The sequence below is a fragment of the Streptopelia decaocto genome (genome assembly GCF_964273445.1).
Source record: "Streptopelia decaocto genome assembly, chromosome: 1".
Lineage (NCBI taxonomy): Eukaryota > Metazoa > Chordata > Aves > Columbiformes > Columbidae > Streptopelia > Streptopelia decaocto.
The window spans coordinates 1,998,578-2,021,280 of NC_138663.1; the positions used below are offsets into that span (position 1 = coordinate 1,998,578).

At 47.1% G+C, this 22,703-nt stretch overlaps 1 protein-coding gene across 3 annotated transcripts in view; it reads right to left on the bottom strand.

The window, feature by feature from the left end:
* FBH1 (F-box DNA helicase 1) overlaps positions 1–22,703 on the bottom strand; it is a 31,686-nt gene that overhangs the window by 8,425 nt on the left and 558 nt on the right. The window contains exons 1-16 of one of the 3 annotated variants that reach the window (XM_082074999.1): positions 21,755–22,374; positions 19,912–20,076; positions 15,942–16,477; positions 15,094–15,221; positions 14,366–14,501; positions 13,926–14,116; positions 11,768–11,881; positions 10,144–10,238; positions 7,148–7,316; positions 6,126–6,354; positions 5,212–5,299; positions 4,488–4,574; positions 3,101–3,237; positions 1,562–1,661; positions 1,245–1,366; positions 44–119 (exon numbers count right to left, since the gene is read on the bottom strand). In XM_082074999.1, coding sequence (XP_081931125.1) covers positions 44–119; positions 1,245–1,366; positions 1,562–1,661; positions 3,101–3,237; positions 4,488–4,574; positions 5,212–5,299; positions 6,126–6,354; positions 7,148–7,316; positions 10,144–10,238; positions 11,768–11,881; positions 13,926–14,116; positions 14,366–14,501; positions 15,094–15,221; positions 15,942–16,477; positions 19,912–20,076; position 21,755 — 2,374 coding nt within the window. In that variant the 5' untranslated portion in view covers positions 21,756–22,374. Of the gene's footprint in view, positions 1–43; positions 120–1,244; positions 1,367–1,561; positions 1,662–3,100; positions 3,238–4,487; positions 4,575–5,211; positions 5,300–6,125; positions 6,355–7,147; positions 7,317–10,143; positions 10,239–11,767; positions 11,882–13,925; positions 14,117–14,365; positions 14,502–15,093; positions 15,222–15,941; positions 16,478–19,911; positions 20,077–21,754; positions 22,375–22,703 lie in introns of those variants that run through there. The other 2 variants (XM_082075000.1, XM_082074998.1) reach the window with 2 other exon arrangements.

The following is a 22,703-nucleotide window of genomic DNA, read 5'->3' on the forward strand; positions in this document are numbered from 1 at the left end:
TGAAGGGGGATCACGCAGGGGGAGAAGGGGAGGATGGACTCACACTTTTTCCGTTCATCCGCGGCTTGACTGAGTTTCCAAATATCATCAATTCTGCTCAGTTCAAAACGGTGAAGGCCCTAAAACAAACAACAATTTATCTTAATACACAGCAGTAAAAGCGCTGAGAATTTCTAGATAAGGCAGCAGGGACCAGCAGTTATCGGTGTTAAGAGGGAGGGAATAAGGGAAATACGCTGAAGATGCAGAAGGAAGTTGTTTTCTCTTTCGCTAATAAAACCTCCCCTTTTGAGTCATTTTAGCTTTGAATAGCTGCATATTACTTGGCTAACACGAACTTTTAAAGTCTGTTGTGCCATAAATGCTGCTGGTCTATTGATTGCACATTGTTTTGTGGGAAATCTATCCTCTTTCCTGATGCGATGGCTCACTACAACAAAGATAAACCCACTAAACGGACTGTAAATGCTTCACTTTCTATGTAAACTGAAACACAAAGGGCTTTGTTCTGACAATTTTTACTTTCAGAAAGTAATTTTGCGCCTTGTTTCCAAATGTAGTTTGTTTTGTTCCATCAAAAGAAGAGTCAGTCTGAACTTTGACTTATTCCAAAATGCAAAGGCAGACAAGGTTTTAATACTGGGTGGGCAGTTCAAACACTCATTCCATCATAATACAGTTTCCCAGTGAAAAATAAAGAGAAATTAAAATATTAGCCTAAAATTCAAAAGACCAGGCTCTTCCTCAAACACATTCCGCACTAGGACAAGTGTTCATGTGTTCACATTTCTAGGTGAGTAACAAGATCTGAAATGAAACCATAGGTACTGATGATTCAGAGCTTGAAAACTAATGATTCTCCTGAGGCTTTTGAAATGTGGAGCCTTATTATAATAAAACCTCCCTGCAATTCCAGCATGGGAATTTCTGCAGATGTGCACATACGCACACCCTCCTTCTTCAGACACACGGGCGCTTTTTGCAGGTGAAAATTCAGCGCGAACCTCAGAACTGTTGATCTCTAATGGTGGTAACATTCAGCATTGCTGAAAATCCCAATTTCCCCCAATAACAATGCTGGTGAACCAACTTTCCCTGGGTTTATTGAGACGGGGAACAGCCCATCACAGGACACTCCAAAGGTCACCTTCAGCTTCAACCATTGGTTTCATCTCTCTGAAGAGTTTGAAAATTCGGGGGCTTGAGGTTGGGACGTGAAGGACTCGTTGGCAATTTCTCCTTACCCCAATCACGTGTATTTTAATGTCTCTCTCTCTGTCCGTAAGCCTCACAGCATCCTCAAAGACGTTAAAATTGCTTCGGGATAGGATGGTTATCTTCCCTTTCATTCTGCCTCTCACATGGCCTGTGTGAAGAAATTCCCAGTTAGCCAGGGCAGTTTGGAAGCTGGTATCTAAAAAACAGAGATCTTCATAAATCAGGATTAATCCTGATTATTAATAATACTGCATAACAAACTTTCCTTGTTAAGCAGTAGCTCCATGACTCTTGGTCACTGAACAGAGCTGACCAAGCCAAGTGGTGCATCGGCACGACTTACTTTCTTGGTTTCCACCCACTAATGTTTTATTCCTGATTTTCTTGCAGACATCCAGAATGGTTGCTCCAACGTAAGCTATTTCAGGACCAAATCTGAAACTCTACATGGAAAAAGGATGGAAACAGCAGGAAAAGTAGAGGAACTTGTTAGAACCTACAGAAGTCATACTATATATGGAATTCTAAGATTCCCACCAACCTTCTGGACAACATTTCTCTTAGCAAAAGCACACAAATCCCCCCAAACTACTCTTAGAAACCCTGGTCACTCTTAGACGCGATGTGATAGGAACTGTGTTGTGAAATGGGACAATCATAGAGGGTAAACGTGATTTCCAGCCTCTCCACTGCCAAGACTCTTTCCCAGTAAATTAATGTGACATGGTGCATTTGTCCTTCAGGAGGGTGGTGAGAAACGAGCCAGGTCCCTCACTTGGCTGGGCTGCTGGAGATGTGACGGGCCAGGTTTGTTCCTCATAGTTTCCTAAACTGTAGATCTGGGGCCAAGAGTCAAAGCACCGTGAGGTTAAAGCCCTCATCAATTTTCACTAACACTGTGACTACAAAACAACGGTGCTTGGCTGAGCACAACACCTCCATCAGCAAAGAGAAACCTCCACAAGAGAGGTGATACAAGGCCAGTCCCAAGACTTCTCACAAGATGCACTGCTTGACAGCGGCTGGACATGAGCCAGCGTGTGCCCAGGTGGCCAAGAGGCCACCAGCATCCTGGCTGGGACCAGCACTGGTGTGGCCACAAGGCCCAGGGCAGTGACCGTCCCTGTGCTGGGACCTGGGGAGCCCAAACCGCCAATCCTGGGGGCAGTTTTGGGCCCCTCATGCCAAGAAAGGCCTTGAGGTGCTGGAACGAGTTGAGAGAAGGGAACGGAGCTGGTGAGGGGCTGGAGCACAAGTGTGATGGGAGCGGCTGAGGGACCTGGGGGGTTCAGCTGGAGAACAGGAGCTGAGGGGAGACCTTCTGATCTCTGAACTGCCTGAAAGGAGCTTGGAGCCAGGGTGGGTCAGGCTCTGCTCCCCAGGAACAAGCGCCAGGAGCAGAGGAAACGGCCTCAAGTTGCGCCAGGGGAGGTTGAGGTTGGATGTGGGGAACAATTTCTTCCCCAAAGGGCTGTGGGGCATTGGAACAGGCTGCCCGTGGAGCGTTGGACAGACGGACATGAGGTTCTCAGGGACATGGGGTAGTGCCAGTGGTGGGTTAATGGTTGGAACTGATGATCTTGAGGGTCTTTTCCAACCAAAATGATTCTATGAGTCTGCTTTAATTAAGGTACATATTTAAGTCTGTATCCTAGTACCCATTTTTCAAGCCACACAACTTTCCTAAAGGTGGGATCACCCCACTAAGAGGCACAAAGGAGCAGCGCGGAGGGTGAAAAGCAAAATGTGCCACTAATCCAGGCAATGTTAACACTCCATGGTGCCCAACTCAAGAAGTCTGGCCTTCTGAAGAAGGATGTGAAACATTTTCATCGCATTAGGGATCTGTCTGAGCAAGGACAGCAGCAAACCCTCATCTTACCTGGGTGAGGTAATAGACATGGGTGTGAGGCACCGAGTAGAGGGTATTGACAGCACCGCGGAAGGTATAGATCTGCTGGTGAGGGTCTCCTACGAGGATGATCCCGCATCTCTGTGACAGCACAACATCCACGATGGCTGCAGGAAAACAGCAGAGCATTAAGGGGGAGCCTGCTCATAAACCAGGAATGAATTCTAGAACTGTAGAGAGGCAAAACCTCTTGCCTGATGACTCATGGGTTTTAAGAATAGGGCAAGGGGTGATGGTTTTAAACTAAAGGAAGGAGATTCAGGCTGGACATGAAGAAGAAATTGTTGGCCCTGAGGGTGGTGAGAGCCTGGCCCAGGTTGGGCAGAGAGGTGGTGGCTGAACCATCCCTGGAGACATCCCAGGCCAGGCTGGACGGGGCTCTGAGCAACCTGAGCTGCTGAAGATGTCCCTGCTCATGGCAGGGGGGGCACTGGGGGAGCTTTGAAGGTCCCTTCAACCCAAACCATTCTATGATTCTACAAAGAAGGGGTCAACACAGCAGCAGGCAAGCTGGGGAGGAGCAAAGGGACGCACACAGCTGACTGCCTTTACAAACATCCTCCTTTTTTCATCTGAGGGTATTTTTTCCTGGGCTGGAGCTGCACAACATCTTCATCCCCACTCAGACCAAGCTTGTCCAAGGCTCATTCATGCTGGAAGAGGAATGTCTGCATTGCACAGAGCTGCAAAAGCCAAACCTCTGCAAGACCAAGTCTCCAGTGAGCACAGATGCGAGACGGTCCAATGAAGCCTTTGAGCTCATTTAATATCTGCTGCAAAGCCCAGGCCTTCTTCTGCACTGCTCCCTTTGCTCCTCAGCACACAGATCGCTGCACTTAGACCCCTTTGCAGAATAAATTCAAATTGCTTTGCAACGGAGAGCTACTCCCCATGTCTGCAGCTAAAAAAGCCAACAGCTTCCTGCTCCGTGACTCAGGAATGCCCAGAGTGGTGTGAGCACCAGACAAGGGTGGGACGGTGCAGCTCTGCTCTTCTGACAGCCCAACCATTTAATGTCTTGCCCCTCTTGCAAATAAACCACGTCCCGGGCTATGCTGGGATTCTGTTTTTCCCTGTTAGCAGCAAAGCAAGAGCAAAAGGATCTGGACGGCATGTCTGGATGCCCAAAGCAACTGAAAGCTGCTGGCCCTCAAGCTGATGCATGTGGATTGTTGTAGCAATAATATTAATAGCTATTAATAGCTCTCTTACAAGCTACCTTCCTGAATTTGCAAAGATCTGGGAGCCAAGCCAAGGGTTCGTTATAACGTTACAGCTGAGAGGCAGAAATGTTTTAAATTGTGCTCCAAACACCTTCCCTGGAAGGTGCTTAGGAAGGCGGTAACTTTGTGCTCACCTGGAGTGCAGTCCTGGGCTTCATCCACAAAAATGGCATCATATCCTGTGAGCTGAGGCTTGCTGAGCTGCCAAAGTTTCAAATACCCTGAAAGAAAGAACATGCCGTGTCAGGGAAAGGGTCATTTATTGTCATAAAACACCATGATCTTTAAAACAAGTTCATTTTTTTTTAAAAAAGAAGTGTTTCTGGCCCTACTTCTTGCTCAGAATTTGCGTGACATTTGGAGGGGTCACAAAAATCTCTCTCGCTCCCAGATGTTGCTTTGTCTCCCTTAGCATGAAGGATAAAAACCAAACCAAACTGACTGCGCTGGAGGAAGGAGCTGCACCCATCACTCCAGAGCTCCTAATGCACACAGAAAAATCACAAGGAAGAAGCTTTTCTCCAGCACGAGCCACCTTCTGCGTTCGTCTCTGCGTATCACAATGACTACAAAAAATGTTTATTGTCTTTATATGCAATATCGCAACATATCTGCACAGGTAGTGGCAGGAAAATGGGAATTTTCACAGAATCACAGAATCGACTGGGTTGGAAAAGACCTCAGAGATCATCGAGTCCAACCCTTGGTCCAACTCTAGTCCATTTATTAGATCATGGCACTAAGTGCCATGTCCAGTCTCAGTTTGATGCTCATTCCTCATACACAAAGACACAAATCCGTTTGGTTTTCTACTACTGCTCTTTATCTGAAGGGTATTTGCCACCTGTACTCTCTCACCATCACAAGTCATCTTGTATTTCCTCTCGACGTCTCCATCCAGTTTCTTCATATTGTACCAGATCTCTTTGGCCTCTTCCACGTTGATCTAGAAGGAGAAACCAGAAGGGTCTGGGTAGATCGATTTGAGAAGGAAAACAGTCCATGTACAGCAAATCTTGGAAGGTTCCTCCAAACCCCATCTCCTCCAACTTCTCCTCTGTGTCACCACCACCAACTTCATCTCCTCAACATTGTCTTTCCAAACGCAGCCCCCTGAAAATAGTATTTATTTGGCCCAACTATTAGGACAGAGGAATACAATACCTCCCAACTTCTGCATATTAACACAGATTTGGTGTTTATTTTGGCTTCTCTGGATAGCTTGCAAAGTGCTTAAAGGTATTTCATATTTTAGGACTGCCTAGAAATAATGCCTTGCAAATGGGATTTTTGCTTAGCCGGACTGGATCCGATCATATGCGATGATTACGGAGCAGAAAAGCTGATTTTCTGCACAACCCCAGCCCGCGTTGTTCGCAATGTCAGCGCTGCCTTTTCAGTGTTGCTGTTTGTTCTTTAAATGAGAATTTTTGGGCTTGACTACAAAAAAAGGGTTTATTGGCTTTATATGTAATATCACAACGCCGTTCAGGCGCTGATATAAATATTTGCAGTGTTTTCTCTCTTCTCTTTGCAGGGAAGAAACATCTGCACCAAGAAGAGAGAGCGATAAACTCCTCTCTGGAAACCAGCTGTGCAAACACAGAGAACAAACAAACCTCAGTTCTGCTGGATTCGTCACCACAGGAAGACAAAAACATTTTGACGGTCAGTTCGTAACAGCTGAAGCACAAATAACCACGAACTCTAAGAAATAACTACAGCCCCTTCGGGATCTCGCAGCCCAAGTCTTGCTTATCTCAGATACTCACTTTCTTTTCCGCTGGACTGACAAGTCTTCTGTCGCCGTGAGTATTTTTGTACCAAATAGGAGTGTGCTCTTCCCAAATCTCTTCATCTGAAGATGCAAAAAAGTTCTCAAGGGTCTGCGAGACTGTTTTGCCTCTTACAAACAGAGATTGGCCTTCACGGTTCCGCAGAAGGAAACTCACGGAATAAACTGACAGCTTGGAGAAGTTCAGTTTGCCTTTTTCTTTATAGCTGTGCCATAGATGACAAAAAATATAAGAGAGGTATTGAAACACCCATGAAAAGTTTACTGGAAAAGCAAGCTCGCTTTTACCTCTGTTGCACACTAAGCCTCTTGTTTCATACACCCCACTTTGATCCAGTCATGGAATTATCTTTCAAATCTGCAGATTAAAGCACAAACTTGTTCATTTTATAGATTTTATAGGTGAAAAGTTGAGCCAGAGAGATATTCCCATCGTTCACCCCTGCAATTACAGATTGTTTTCAGAGCCAGCTAAGAGCATTTTCCTGGTTTTCCAGGTCGTGGCTCATTTTCCCTCCTGTCTGCAGCATAGATGTGCTCAGATAATTGGTGGTGGTGCCAAGAACAGTATCATTGGAACAATTCAGGTTAAGAAAACCCCTCCTCTGCTAAGGAAAAGCAACATTTAGAGCGGTTGTACCACTGAAGTGTAAATGGGAAATGTGAAAAAGCCATTTTCAGGGGCTTTTTATCTCCTTGGCTACAAACATAGGAAAGATGAAAAGCCCCCCAAATGGGGGTGTATGTCAGCACAATCTATGCCACCCCAAGGCAACGATGCTCAGGCGGATGCTAAAATCACTCACCCATCCAATCTGAGAGAATTCAGAAACCACCAATCACAATTGGGCTTGAAGCAGGTCAAAAAAATCACGTCCCCTATTATTTTTGCTTCTTTAAGCCCTGGAGGTTTATTTCCAAACCAAACCTTCCTTTCCTGCTGTTTTTTAACCCCACTCCACTGGTTTTCAGCGAAGGAATCTAAAAATCACCACTCACAGTTTGCCGACGCTTCCAAACGCCAACGAATGGAAAGTCTTGCAGGTGACGTTTCTGGGGAAGATGCTTCTCCCTCGATCCGCAGCAGCTTTGTTAAATGTCACATAAAGGAAGTTCAGGTCAGGAAACTTCTCCGCATACTTCACCAAGGTGGTGGTTTTTCCTGTACCTGGACAACAGAAGAAAGTACAAAAGAAAATCAAGCATCTAGAGTCAGGAATGAATGAATCCACACATTTCTCATCGGTTTCACCTTCCCTCTCCTGCTGTCCCAACCACACAGCAGGATTATTCTCAGCTAATGGGAATTTATTCACTGACTCCACTGAAATGAGAAGCTGTGGAGCAAAGTGGCTTTGAAAAATTAGTCTGCAGCCAAGAAGCTTTCAAAAATCATCTTTTTATCACCAGGTATTCTAGAAGTCTGAATATATGTGAAGGTGCTGGTTCTCTTGAAGGACAGCTCGGTAAATGAAATGTTAAAATTGCTCTTTTGAATGATTCATGAGCTCGTTTCCTTGTGAGTTCTCCCACTAATGCTGCTCTTTACTCCCCTGCCCACACTGCGTGGCAAAGTTGCTTCACTCGTGGGGTTCCAGTGACAACAGAAACCTCCGCACGTTTTCTTCTTAATCTCTTTTTGTACCCTCAGTGACAACAGTGTCACCTTGGTCACCTTGCTGTTCACGGTCCTTCCAGACGACTCGTGGACGTTGCACAGAGCAGGTCCCAGCGCAGGTCTCTGCAGGACTCTCCACTCTCCGTGCAGAATCATAGAATTGGTTTGGTTGGAAAAGACCCTCAAGATCATGGAGTCCAACCCATCCCTGGGACTACCCCATGTCCCTGAGAACCTCATCTCTGTCTGTTCAAGCCTCCAGGGATGGTGACTCCAGCACTGCCCTGGGCAGCCTGTTCCAATGCCCCACAGCCCTTTGGGGAAGAAATTGTTCCCAAGATCCAACCTCAACCTCCCCTGGTGCAACTTGAGGCCATTTCTGCTCATCCTATCTCTTGTTACTTGAGAAAAGAGACCAACACCCCCAGAAAACTGACCATCTGCTCCTACTTTTGCTTTCTAGCTTTTAATTAACTATTCAGCCATGAGGACCATGAGCATCTTTGACCATGTTTCCTGGGACAAATATCGGGCTTGTTGGCAGATTGCTCCCACGTCTCCCTGTAAAACTCCACGGCCACAGCAGCTTCCACACACAGTTACTGGTTCAGCTACTTCACCCCTGAGTTCTTTTATATCTTTTGCATGATGTGGTCCAGATCATGAAATGAACAGTACCAACAAGTCATAGGATGAGAGGAAACATCCTCAAGTTGTGCCAGGGGAAGCTGAGGTTGGATCTGAGGAACAATTTCTTCCCCAAAGGGCTGTGGGGCATTGGAACAGGCTGCCCAGGGCAGTGCTGGAGTCACCATCCCTGGAGGGTTGGACAGACGGACATGAGGTTCTCAGGGACACGGGGCAGTGCCAAGAGTGGGTTAATGGCTGGACTCAATGTTCTTAAATGTCTTTTCCAACCAAAACAATTATATGAACACATATTTCATCCTCAACCTTTCCCACGTGAACGTGAGACTGAACATCCAGTGGAGCCCCTACAGAGAACGATCCTGAAGCTGCCCCTTTCCAAGACCTTCTACGAGGAACATAGATGTAGAAACACATTTAGCTTTTCTGACACCACATTGTTCACTCTAGGACATCCTTTACGACAACAGATGCTTTGGGCAACACCCTCATCCACATGTTTGAGGAGAGATTATGAGACTTTTATGCTTTTTGGCAGCAGTTCCTCAAGCTATTTTTCTGCCCTGCTTAGTTGTGGTTAGAGATTACCTGCCAAAGCTCACGAACATTCCTGTTTTTGTCATTTGTACACAGTGACTTTGTATAGACATAAGAAATCAACTATTTGTGGCTTCTGCACCGTGGTGCTTAGCTGTACATGTCCTTTTGCAAGTCTGTTCTGGCAGAGATAGTATCGACCTGCTGGAGAGGGGCCAGAGGAGCCACAGGAATGATCCGAGGCTGGAACAGCTCTGCTGGGGACAGGCTGAGAGAGTTGGGGTGTTCAGCTGGAGAACAGAAGCTCCGCGGAGACCTTATTGTAGCCTTTCAGTGCTTAAAAGGGGCCCATAAGAAAGATGGGGACAGACATCTGAGCAGGGCCTGTTGCGAGAGGACAAGGGGTGATGGTTTTAAACTAAAGGAGGGAGATTCAGGAGAAATTGTTGGCCCTGAGGGTGGTGAGAGCCTGGCCCAGGTTCCCAGAGAGGTGGTGGCTGAACCATCCCTGGAGACATCCCAGGCCAGGCTGGACGGGGCTCTGAGCAACCTGAGCTGCTGAAGATGTCCCTGCTCATGGCAGCGGGAACTGGGGGAGCTGGGAAGGTCCCTCCAACCCAAACCATTCTGTGACTCTATAATGAGCTTTGAGCCCCCTGTTTGGTGTCTTTAAAGGAAACTCTCCACAGGTAGGAAGAGATTATTTACTTTTCCTTTCCCTTTTAAACAGGCTCCCTTGATTTTATGTTATTCCCCTTCTCAAAACCGTGCGAGTGCGGAAGATTCCTTGGCTTATGTTGCTCTTAGAGATGCTGAATCTAAACAGTAAGAGTGACTCCGTCTAGCGATCTGTGGACAAAACCACCACGAAACAGGCTCAGCGACTCCTCAACACATGGAGAGAGTCACTTCTTCTTTGCTGGGTTCTCTGACAAGCTGCTCTGGGCAACCATTAACAGCACCTAAACACTCACTTTCAGTATCTTGTCCAAATATGCCATTTACCCACCTTGCATGGTGGGTTTCCCATCCCTATTTCTCTGCAAAAATTCGCTCTGTTTTTTTAATATTAATTAAAAGTAAGGTTGATCCCCCTGGCATCCAAGAGTTCCTTGGATAGAAGAAGCAGGGAGGGAAGAAGCAGAATTAAAGGTTATGCATTTATCCCTACAACATAATTTTTGGCTCTTACCCGCAAATGCCATGATTTTCACTACTTGACCAGGCTCAATTTTGTGATTCAGAATCCTTTGCTGTTCATGGGTCAGTTTTACTTCAGGACAGACACTAAAAATAGAAAAAGAAAGAAAGCAAAAGGAATTAAGAAAATAAATCCTCCCATATAGACCAAACACAACAACTAAAAGCAGAAGGAAACCCAGGAATTATTCATCCCATCCCACAAGTGGGAAGGTGGCACTAGAGCAACTTGGTTATTGTGCAAATGAGAAAAGTGGGGAATCAGATTGGAGACAGCAAAAATAAAGACGAAACCTTTGGGAAGGTTACATAGGAAAAGATCTTTTCAAGAGTCCATGCCCTGTTTTAAACATAAATCCGGCATCCCGGCTCCTCAGGCTTATTGAAAACAAACAGCGATTTGGTTTTGGGGTGTTTTGTTGCTTTTGAGAGCACGCACCTTCTGATTTCTCAGCATGTAGGACAGATTAATTATGCCTGTCTCTCCGGGGAGCTAAGAGCTTTGATTAACATCAAGGGAGGGATTCAGCGCTTCTGGCTGGAGTGAAATTGTTTTATTCATAAAGGTCTGAAACCTGTAATCAGTGACCAGCGTGAACCATTTCTTAGGGCAGGGTCCTCCCCGATTCCAGCGTAAGGGTGGAAAACCTCACCTAAACATCCTCAACATTTCACAGCTGGCGGTTAGACACATTTTTTACTGAACAAGCAGCATCTGCTTAGAAAAAGACTTCAAATTGAGGGGTAGAATGAAAAGGCTGGGAAAACAAGAAGCACTAAAACCCAACACCTCTTTACCTTTGATTTATTATAACCTCTCCCACTGTTGCACCTCGGATCATCGGTTATTTTATTGGATTTATCTTTGCTAGACCGCTGTGATGGATGAAAGCAACACAATTGCCCTTCCATAGGTAAGGACAAAGAAATTCAATAACTCAACCCAGGGTAACCGCTGCAGAAGGGGATCCAAGCCTGGATGTCCATAGGCCACTTAATTCCTTCTTATCCTTCTTTCCTAGGCATCAAACTACCAACCAACACTAATTTATGACAGCCATATATATATATAATAGTGAGTATATAACAGTTATCTGAGAAGATCTAGAAAACAGGAGCCAAATCAATATCCCGTGCACAGAAAGCAGCGTTCATAAATGAACGGCCACATTATCATATCCTATGATTCTGTGATGATTTGTGCTACAGAGCTTTTTATCCATAGGGAGAGTGGTGATTTGGGAAGGTATTCTTGGGATGACTTGTGCTCTGCACAATTTCAGCAGCCGTCACACCGGAGCTGTTACAACAGTTTTCTGCCAAAACACAAACCCATCAGTGCATAATGACTTTTAAATTCAGTCAGTAATTCAATTTTTACAGATTTAAGGCCTGATTCTGGTTTTTCTCTGAGAATTCAGGCAGAAGATGGCAAGGACTAGCCGATCTTTGAAGGTCCCTTCGAACCCAAGTTATTCTATGAAGGAACGGATTAAGGTTTTGCACTAATGTTTATGAATCTGAGAGTCTTGTCAACCAGCCCCTGCCAAGGTCCAGCGCTCCACCAGGACCCTGCGTATTTAGATTCATTGCTTGGATCAAATAAATAGAATTACCTGGACCACAAGTCTTGCCTGCAGCGTGATCCCGCCGCTGCTTCTTCGACTGTCTGCATAGTTACAGAAGCATTTTCCATCAGATACAAACAGTAGAAAATATTGTAATGGATCCTGGGAGAAAAGACAAAAGAGAAACTATCATTGGGAAAGCATCAATAACAAATTAAACATCTGCAGCCACCTGCCAATGTCTTGAATGCTTCCAGCAGGACGATGCACAAAGCCCTAAGTGTTCAGGGAGTTGCACGAGACGATATTAATATTTTAAAGAGAAGTTATTTCTGCCTTGACAAGTGACTGCAAAGGCACCGTGAGGACAGCTCTGTGGATTTTCTCTCCTGCCTGGTTTGTGTTTCAGGGTGTGCCACGCAAACATGACCTGGGATCAGAGTCCATGGGATCCTTTTGCTCTCCTGAACCACTATTAGCAACGTTATTAGCCTGAGAGAGATTTTAGGCTAATTTAGGTCTCTAAAGTGAACCAGTTTCATCAATTTTATGACCATTTCATAGAACTGTGCTAGCCCTGACAATACTTCATTGTGCTTTGTTGCTGCAAAGAGAGGAGCACAGTAATTAAAACCCTTTGGCTTCAATTATGCCAGCAACAGCTGGTTTAAAATTAACCTCTATTGTACATCAGGGTTAACACCACCGTGGTTTTACCTCTTTCAGTGCAGCTTTGTTCCTGTGACCAAACATTTGTCACCCTGGGCCACACTCCAAGACAGACTTTGCATCTTACATTAGGTGACCCGTGTGCTTGGACTCATTAGTTACTCGTAGGAGTTGCAAAGAGGTACCAGACGGTTCCTTGAGGACACGTTTCCTCTTTTTATACCCGAAATCACAAACCTTGTGTGGTTTGAAGAGATAACAGCAGAAGAGACAAGGTAATTTTTATTTCTTTTAATCTAGATTGTTCAAGGAGATGGAGATGGGACGGGGGCGACTTTGACCACAGGTTCTTATTGCTACTGAGCAACACCCTCTGTTTTCAGGAGGAGTTTATTTAAATTAATGACCTTAGCCAGCAATTATCAATCACTAACAGGCCAAACAAGGATCCTGATTTCCCTGGTTGGTGATCTGAGCACATGGCCCATGGTTGAGTGAGCAGAAGATGAACCAACCTCCTGCGTCCAGCTTACAAAACCACCTTCTTTCTGGCTATAGATTACTTTTCCAGTGCATTTCCTTGCCAGTGTGCTCATGACAAGGATTTACATGCGTCCTTAATCCTCATTTCATGCTCACTGCAATTCTGAAGAAATTCTGTGGGCTCTTACCTGCATTACCAGGCACCTCTGCGAATAAAAGGTGCAAGAGAGATCACTACACACATGGGATGGGTGTCCATGGGATTTGTAGTATGATTTAAGAGCTAATTGAGTTCAGGTAATAACTGCATTAGATTGTTTTAGCTGACGTGTATCTATTTCTAAACAGGAAGTTTCTACAATTGCACTAAAACCTCCTTTTGTTTCTGAAAAAGAAATTTTCTTGAACACAATCTCCTGAAATACAAGCACACTGTGAAACCGTCTAGGAATTAAAGCGAATCGAAAGGCAACGCTCCTGAAAGATCCTGCAAAAACACAAGGATGTGCACACTGTCCCTGACAAGCTGCACACAGTGAGGAACTGAAGAACCCTAACCAAAGGAACAGAATTGCTCATGAATATATAGCCACGGCATATGGAATTGTAGAATCATTTAGGTTGGAAAAGATGATTAAGATCATTGAGCCCAAGTGTTAGCCCAACACTGCCAAGTCCACCCATGTCCCTGAGAACCACATCTGTTCAACCCCTCCAGGGATGGTGACTCCAGCACTGCCCTGGGCAGCCTGTTCCAATGCCCCACAGCCCTTTGGGGAAGAATTTGTTCCCCAGATCCAACCTCAACCTCCCCTGGCGCAACTTGAGGCTGTTTCTTTGTGTCCCTGTCTCCCCTCAGCTCCTGTTCTCCAGCTGAACCCCCCAGGTCCCTCAGCCGCTCCATCACACTTGTGCTCCAGCCCCTCACCAGCTCCGTTCCCTTCTCTCAACTCGCTCCAGCACCACAAGATCTTTCTTGTGAGGCGTCTAAAATATATATTACATACTGCCATGCCTAGAAAGAGGCAGCAGGAAACATCTCCCCACTCCTCACCTGTTGGTGATCGCGATGTTCCTGTCTCTCATCGCGTGCAGCAATGTGGCAATGCAGTAAAGCGTCTCCGTCACCTCCACAACGCAGAGGGTAGAGCAGGGTCTCTGCAGACACGCCATCAGCTTTTGGATGTCACTGACGCCATCGGAAAAAAGCACCATGACTGCAATTATGGCCCACATGTTCTCAGGCTGGTGAAGACGACGACAAGAAAGAGTGAGCAAAGAGCTTTAAGCCTTTAAAAGCCAGAAGATCCTGCGTCAACACTGAAAAAAACACTTATGCCGTGACGAAGAGTTAAATTCTCTTCAGTCAACCTGGCTAGTACCAAACAACACCCCAAAGGGAAAACCTTTAGATGCGGGAGGGCAGATATGACCTGAAAACACCAGCAGTTGTTAAACCCGTTAAATAAACTAGTTAATAACTGTTAAACCTACCCCCGTCCTGCTCTGTAAATGCAGCAGTTTGTTGGTGACACAGACTTCAGCCTTTGAGAAGAGGTGATGACTCTTCAAGCACTGGAGAACCGCCCCGGTATCCACGTTCCATCTGGTGGGTATGGCAGACACGCACCTGCGCAGAATGGGAACAGCAGCATTTGCAAAAAAACGAGCCTTACTAAGTGAGTTTATTCTCCAAGTAATGCCCTGTCCCTGGAGACATCCCAGGCCAGGCTGGACGGGGCTCTGAGCAACCTGAGCTGCTGAAGATGTCCCTGCTCATGGGAACTGGATCAGCTTTGAATGTTCCTTCAACCCAAACCCTTCCAAGATTCTGCAAACCCAACCTCAACCTCTTCAACTCAACCCCAACCTCTTCAACCTCCTTGACCCAACTTAACCCACCTCAACTTCCTCAACCTGATCTGGGTGAAGATGTCCCTGCTCATGGCAGGGGTTGGGCTGGATGAGCTTGGGAGGTTCCCTCAACCCAATCTGTTCTATGATTCTATAATCATGCGCTCCCAATACAATAAAGAAGGGGTTTTTATCTATTTCTAGAGCTGCTAGTGCTTTGAACTGTTCTTTCCTCATCATCCTCTACATCTCACAACACTTTAGAAGAAACACCTATTTTTCTCCTGACAATTCCCAGCATTAAAAACCCAAAGCAAGGAAGGTCTGAGGATATACATGTACAAAGTCAAGTGATGAAGATGACTCACCTGATCAGTCCCAACACAGGTCCTTCCTCCTTTGTTATGGCAAAGCTCTGCATGATCTGTTCGACTTCGTGCAAGGCCATGTTCTCCTTCATCAGGTAGCGATGGTACAGCTTCTTCCAAGGAATGAACTAGAATGGGAAGCACAAACCATCATCTTTCATCTCAGAGCACTGGAAAAAATAGGTTTCTTCTGGCAGTAAGCTAATCAATGTGATTTTTGAAGAAGACTCGGGGTTCAAAAAGTCCCTGTAGCTTGATGGAAACAGGTACCCAGCATGAGGTGGGGAAGGAAAGAGGTAATAGAGGAAAGAGAGAAAAACTTCTTCCTCATAGCCAGCAGATGTCTATAAAAGGCTGTTTTTTTCTAGAATGATGGGAACAGGGTGATGCTGGTTCTGTTTCCAACAACAAAGCGTTATAGGAATGAGGATATTTTCTGCACTATTGCACAGATCTGCCCTGAGAGGGGTATGAACAGATGCACAGATGAAGTTCTCAGGGACATGGGTTAGTGGCAGAGTTAGGTTATGGTTGGACTTGATGGTCTTGAGGGTCTTTTCCAACCCAAACGATTCTGCGATTCTGTGATTCTTTAGATGTATATGAAGAATGCATCAAGGGAAATTACCCCAATATTGATCTCCTGATAAAGGTTGGCATCTCAAGGTGCCACTGTGCTCCTGAAGACCACAAAAAAGGCAAAAGACATTGTAAGATAGGATGTGGGCATCAGGGAACAAAAAAGGGATTTAAAGAGAGACAGATACAGGAATAAATGCAGCAACAAGACTGAGAACAGAGCAGCGGGAGAGAGGACGGGCTCAAACCGATACTACACCAATCCTTACCCTTGGATCTGTGACTATTTCCCTCCAGCTATGACACACCAGGCTCAGGTTCTGATACAGATCAGTCACTGGTAGGAAAGCAAAGATGTTCCTCAGGACTTCAACTGGCAGTTGGTCGATACTTCCCTGAGGCGCTTCCCAGTTCCGAGTCCCCAGGAGTCCATAGTGTTTATCAGGGACCGGTTCAATGTCCATATCATCAAGTTCCTGCTTGATTTGGCTGTGTTCTGGATTAAGAACTGTTGTCTTCTCCTCAGGCTCACCCCACAAGTCGTGTTCTGGCTTGAGAACAGTGGACAGAGGCCGTTTTCTGGATCTTTTCCTGGGAGCTGGTACAAAGTCTTCATCGTCTGGAAAGGAGGAACCACCACTGATCTCTGACACAGTGGAGATGCTGCTGAATGAATCATCATGTCCAGTGAACGTGGGATCCGGTAGCTCTTCTTTGATTTTACTGTTATTTGTCGCACTGGCAGCTACTTGTTGTGTCTGAGAGATCCTGAAGTAATCGGTGATGTTCTTCTGCTGCCCTTGGCCTGCAGAAAGAGGAAGAACATGAGTGAAGTCAACAGAAACAAGAACAAAGTGCACTGCTCCTGAGCTACCAAGGAGACCAGAGGTTGTATAAGGTGGTAGTTATTTCCACCAGGTTCCTCACAGACTTATGAGCTTACTACAGGTGAGCTGTCCTTCCTTCTCTGGTAATCTATAGAAGTCAGCAGAAGGACATTCATCTCTTTGCAGTGTCCACGTAATCTGGGCACTGTCAATGTACATCTGAAATCTCTGCTAGCTTCTAGAAAATATATGGGTACAAGTTACTCCTGGGGAGATTCTAATTGGACACAAGAGGATAATTTTTCACTATGAGAACAATTGGCCATTGGAATAATCTCCCCAGGGAAGCGGTGGATTCCCCAACATTGGCCACGTTTCAGATTCAGCTGGACAGGGTGCTGGGCCAGCTTGTCTAGACCGGGCTTGTGCCAAGAAAGGTTGGACCAGATGATCCTTGAGGTCCCTTCCAACCTGGGGTTCTGTGATTCTATGATACGATCTGCATAGCAATCTCTCAGATCAACAATCCTTAGCTACCTAACGCCGCAGACCTGTATTAAAACAGGAACACAGCTGCAGAACTAATTTCATGGGAGGAATTTCCACCAGCCAAAGAAACAGAAATAGAAAGGAAACAAAATGTGAGACTTGAGTTGTTGGTGTGTGCCAGACTGAGGTTGGGCTCCCAGTGGGTATTTATTGTTCTTAACCTAGTAAAAGAGAAGCACACTAAGATTTAAAAAAAGCTTCAGGGTTTAACTATTGCTCTGCACCATGAGAAGGTGCTGGTGACAGTGGCTGAACATGAGCCAGCGTGTGCCCAGGTGGCCCAGAGGCCACCAGCATCCTGGCTGGTACCAGCACTGGTGTGGCCAGCAGGCCCAGGGCAGTGACCGTCCCTGTGCTGGGACCTGGGGAGGCCAAACCGCCAATCCTGGGGGCAGTTTTGGGCCCCTCACGCCAAAAAAGGCCTTGAGGTGCTGGAGCGAGTGGACAGAAGGGAACGGAGCTGGGGAAGGGGCTGGAGAAGGAGATTGAGGTTGGATCTTGGGAACAATTCCTTCCCCAAAGGGCTGTGGGGCATTGGAACAGGCTGCCCAGGGCAGTGGTGGAGTCACCATCCCTGGAGGGGTTGAACAGACAGCGATGAGGTTCTCAGGGACATGGGGTAGTGCCAGGGCTGGGTTAATGGTTGAATTTGATGATCTTGAGGGTCTCTTCCAACCAAAATGATTCTATGATTCTAAGGTCACAACGCCAAGCCTCTAAGAAGCTGCTCCCACAGTACAAGACAGACCGATGCCTTTAAGAGATAAATAGCCAGATATTTCCTGGCTGTGATGTCTAAAAGCACTGGAGATCATAAAGGAAAGCGAAACTTGGCAAGACGCTGCTCTCAGCAGCTTCTCCTTTCTCTGAGAGCCAGACAGCTCATGTTGCACGCAGACTAAACCTACCAGCACTGATAGTTTTCACTCTGCTCTGCTGCTATTCTGCAAAATATCCTGATGCTGAGCAAAGAGGAAATTGAAGAAGAAAAAAATCACAAGCAGCTGCTCCTGGTTTTAATGCATTTTATTTCTAGCATAGCTTAAGTCAGTCTGATTTGCAAGATGCCTCTTAAAAAGAACAGCTCCCCTGTTAATGTCTGATACCCTAAAATCTGGACATCTCACAGAATCCCAGAATGTCAGGGGTTGGAAGGGCCCTGGAAAGCTCATCCAATGCAATCCCCCCATGGAGCAGGAACACCCAGATGAGGTTACACAGGAAGGTGTCCAGGCGGGTTGGAATGTCTGCAGAGAAGGAGACTCCACAACCTCCCTGGGCAGCCTGGGCCAGGCTCTGCCACCCTCACCGGGAAGAAGTTTCTTCTCAAATTTAAGTGGAAACTTTTGTGTTCCAGTTTGAACCCATTGCCACTTGTCATATCATTGGTTGTCACCGAGAAGAGCCTGGCTCCATCCTCCTGACACTCCCCCTTTAGATATCTGTAAACATGAATGAGGTCACCCCTCAGTCTCCTCTTGTCCAGCTCCAGAGCCCCAGCTCCCTCAGCCTTTCCTCACACGGGAGATGCTCCACTCCCTCCAGCATCTTGGTGGCTGCGCTGGACTCTCTGCAGCAGTTCCCTGTCCTGCTGGAACTGAGGGGCCACAACTGGACACAATATTCCAGGTGTGGTCTCCCCAGGGCAGAGCAGAGGGGCAGGAGAACCTCTCTGACCTACTGACCACCCCCTTCTAACCCACCCCAGGTCCCATTGGCTTCCTGGCCACAAGGGCCCAGTGCTGGCTCATGGTCACCCTGCTGTCCCCAGGACCCCCAGGTCCCTTTCCCTTATGCTGCTCTCTAATAGGTCATTCCCCAACTTATACGGGAACCTGGGGTTGTTCCTACCAGATGTAAGACTCTACACTTTCCCTTGCTATATTTCATTAGATTCTAAGATTACTAGATTTTTAACAGTGAGCTAGTCAAAGATATCACCGATATGAAAATGGAAAAGTGTGTCTACAAGCAGAGTCTAAGACTCTGGTGTCCTGGCTCACCAGCAGATATTCTCCGTGAAATGAGAATGTACAGAGAGATTCCAAAGCGTCCCAAGGAAACACTGAAATGCTCCCAAGTCTCACCTTCCACTCAGGAATAACTCAGGATGTTTTTTCTTTGCTTTCTGCCTGTCTTCTCACCTACACGTTTGTGTAGCTTCTCTTGTTTTTACACAGGTTTTGAGGCGGTTTGGGGGCTCCTCCTACAACACGAACTACTTGAAAACAGCTCTTCCACCTTCAGTTCAAGCCCTGAGCCCTGTTGTGTGCAGATTAGCTCAAAGTCTTATCAATCCTCAAAAACCCTCTAAGGCTTCGGCAGTTTTGAGACCCATGTCTATGAGTTGTGCATCACATTTCCCACTCCCAGGAAAGAAGGTCATTAATATATTTTCAAGGGCTCAACGGTACTTTTGCGGTCCTACATAACTAGACAGCTCATTATTATTTAATGAGCATCCTAAAGAACATCTAGAAGCAGGAGGCACATCGTTAATAGCCCCTAATTGCAGAGAGTGTAGTGTTCCCCCCAGAGAGCTCCTGTTCTCCCTGACAGCTCAGCAACAGAGACGTGGAGGCATTTCTGGTGTGAGAAGAGACTAAAACACACACACGAGGGCAAACTCGCTCCCCCATAGATGGAAATACTCAAAGCTAACACTTTTTCTTACCACTTGACTTTGCAAAGATTAAGCCCAGCTTTGCCAGGCACCACTCAAACCTCACCAATTTCTTCCATTTGCACAGGCATTACTCTCCTCTCAGCACAAGTTAGATGATGGATTACACGAAGCCCTTTTGTTCCACACTATATCAGCATTTTCCTCCCCCAGACTTCCAAATATCCACACTCCACATACCTCCGTGACGTCTCTGTGCGCGGGGGGTGGGATGGAGGCCCCTGTTTACGTCTCCTCTACTTCTCCTTTGACTCAACGGCTGCGTCAGGGAGGACGAACCTTCCGCGCTCTGCGCAAGAGCTTTGCAGTCATCGGCCGTGAGGTGCGCTTTCTTGAATCGATACACTGCTTGGGCAAAAGAAGACCGCAAAAACAGTCAGCAAATGGCAATATAACAGAGCTGTAAACACAGAGTTTCTTTACAGAAACTTTATAGGACAGTCACAGTGTTTTAAGCAGGAGTTTCTCTGAATAAGTTACATCAGAAGGTTGTTCAACGCTCTGGTGAGATGCTCAGGAGGACAAAGCGTCATGTCAAGGGGCACAAGTGTGATGGGAGCGGCCGAGGGACCTGGGGGGTTCAGCTGGAGAACAGGAGCTGAGGGGAGACCTTCTGATCTCTGAACTGCCTGAAAGGAGCTTGGAGCCAGGGGGGTCGGGCTCTGCTCCCCAGGAACAAGCGCCAGGAGCAGAGGAAACGGCCTCAAGTTGCGCCAGGGGAGGTTGAGGTTGGATGTGGGAACAATTTCTTCCCCAAAGGGCTGTGGGGCATTGGAACAGGCTGCCCAGGGCAGTGCTGGAGTCACCATCCCTGGAGGGTTGGACAGACGGACATGAGATTCTCAGGGACACGGGGCAGTGCCAGGGGTGGGTTAATGGTTGTACTCGATGATCTCGAGGGTCTCTTCCAACCAAAACGATTCTGTGATTCTATGCCACATCTGTAACACTGCAAAAGCAACATCACCCCAGGTCCCCACGAGCCTTCAGAACGAAAGAGAATGACAAAGAAGGAAGGAGGACTTGGGAGTTCTGGCTGACAACAGGGTGACCATGAGTCATCAATGTGCCCTTGTGGCCAAGAGGCCAAAGATCCCTGGGGTGTGTTAGGAAAAGTGTGACCAGCAGGTCAGAGACGTTGGTCCTCCCCCTCTGCTCTGCCCTGGGGAGGCCACATCTGGAGTTCGGTGTCCAGTTCTGGGCTCCCCAGTTTAAGAAGGACAAGGAATTACTGGAGGGAGTCCAGCAGCGGGACACAAAGATGCTGAGGGGTCTGGAGCATCTTTCTGATGAGGAGACACTGAGAGAGCTGGGGCTGTTCAGCTGGAGAAGAGAAGCTGAGAGGGGATCTCATCAATGGTTATAAATATCTCCAGGGTGGGTGTCAGAGGATGGACCAGACTCTGTTCAGTGGTGCCCAACGACAGGATGAGGGGCAGCGGGCACAGACCGAAGCACAGGAGGGTCCATCTGAACATCAGGAGAAACTTCTTTCCTTTGAGGTGCCAGAGCCTGGCCCAGGCTGCCCAGAGAGGGTGTGGAGTCTCCTTTTCTGAGACATTCAAACCCACCTGGACACCTTCCTGTGTGATCTGCTCTGGTGACCCTGCGTTAGCAGGTGGGTTGGACTGGATGATCTCCAGAGGTCCCTTCAACCCCAACCAGTCTGCGATTTTGTGACATAAAACCAGAATCCTCAAAAGTTTTGCGTCTTTCTCTACAATACCATAGCACGGAGGAAGCAGATTGGTGTCGATGCATTTGTTTAAATGCAAAGCACCATTAGCAGGATGCCAAGGAAGCCTCCAGCGGCCAAGCTGCACAATTCCCCACGAAAAACAACACTGACTCACCTGGGGAAGGTCAGAACCCACACTCAAACACACAAACGTGAGCTTCTCGCACCCAGATCCAAGCTGGGACCCTCCGTGAAGGAGGAAACACGACCCACTTGCAGCTCCTCCCTATGAGGATGGTTAAGACACAGCACAAAACTACCTGAGTTATTTTAAGGAAACCTTACTTAAAAGCGGCAGGAGCTCCTCTCTTCCACACGCAGGATGGCCAGCAGAATAAAGACACAAACAGCGCAATTTGCTTCTACTGGAAACACTCACGAGAAGCCCCAAATCACAGCAGGGGACGGGCTGCCTTCTGACGGGGGAATCACCACCAAACGCTGCTTGTGCAGCTTTACATTTATTACTACGCGATGCTAAGGAGGAGAAATTCCCCCGACATGTTTACGGCAGCCACAAAAAGTCACCGACTGATCTCACGCGGGCGGATCCAGTTTGTTCCGTTTTCCTGCTTCCTCCGTTTCATCCACGTCAGATCACAGAGCAGCGAAAAGTGGCCGCCGAGCTCCCCGGGGAGGCCGTTTTCTAACATTCCACCGCCCTCAAAACACGGCAAACGAGGAAGGTAGAAGAAAAAAGGCAACGCGAGACAGTCCCGTGGCGCTTGGGGACGCGGTTTAGCGGCGGATTTGGCAGCATTAGGTTTGTGGTCGGACTCTGCGGTCTTAAGGGTCTTTTCCAACCGAAATGATATTATTTTAAAATTATATTTCTCACTTGAAACTGATTTTTATTATTATTATTTTTTTTTAGATTAAACTGCATGAATCATTGAAGAACCACAATTCACTTAAACACACCTGGGGAGACCTCCAGCAGTGCAGGGCCCCCCCACACTGGCCCAAAAGCACCCACAGCCAAGTGCTCTAATCCTCTGTGTCCCCCCTTGCCAAGTCCCCCATTACCAAGGGTCCCCCCATTACCAAGCCCCCCTAATGCCCAGGGTCCCCCTAATGTCAAGGGAGCCCCTTCTTGAACCCCTTCTCAGCCCAGTGCCCCCTGCTCAGCTCCCCCTGTTGCCAAGGGCCCCCCCATTACCAAGTCCAACCGCAATGCCAAGGCCCCCCTGCTGCAAAGGGACCCCCCATTGCCAAGGAGCCCCCCCCATTACTA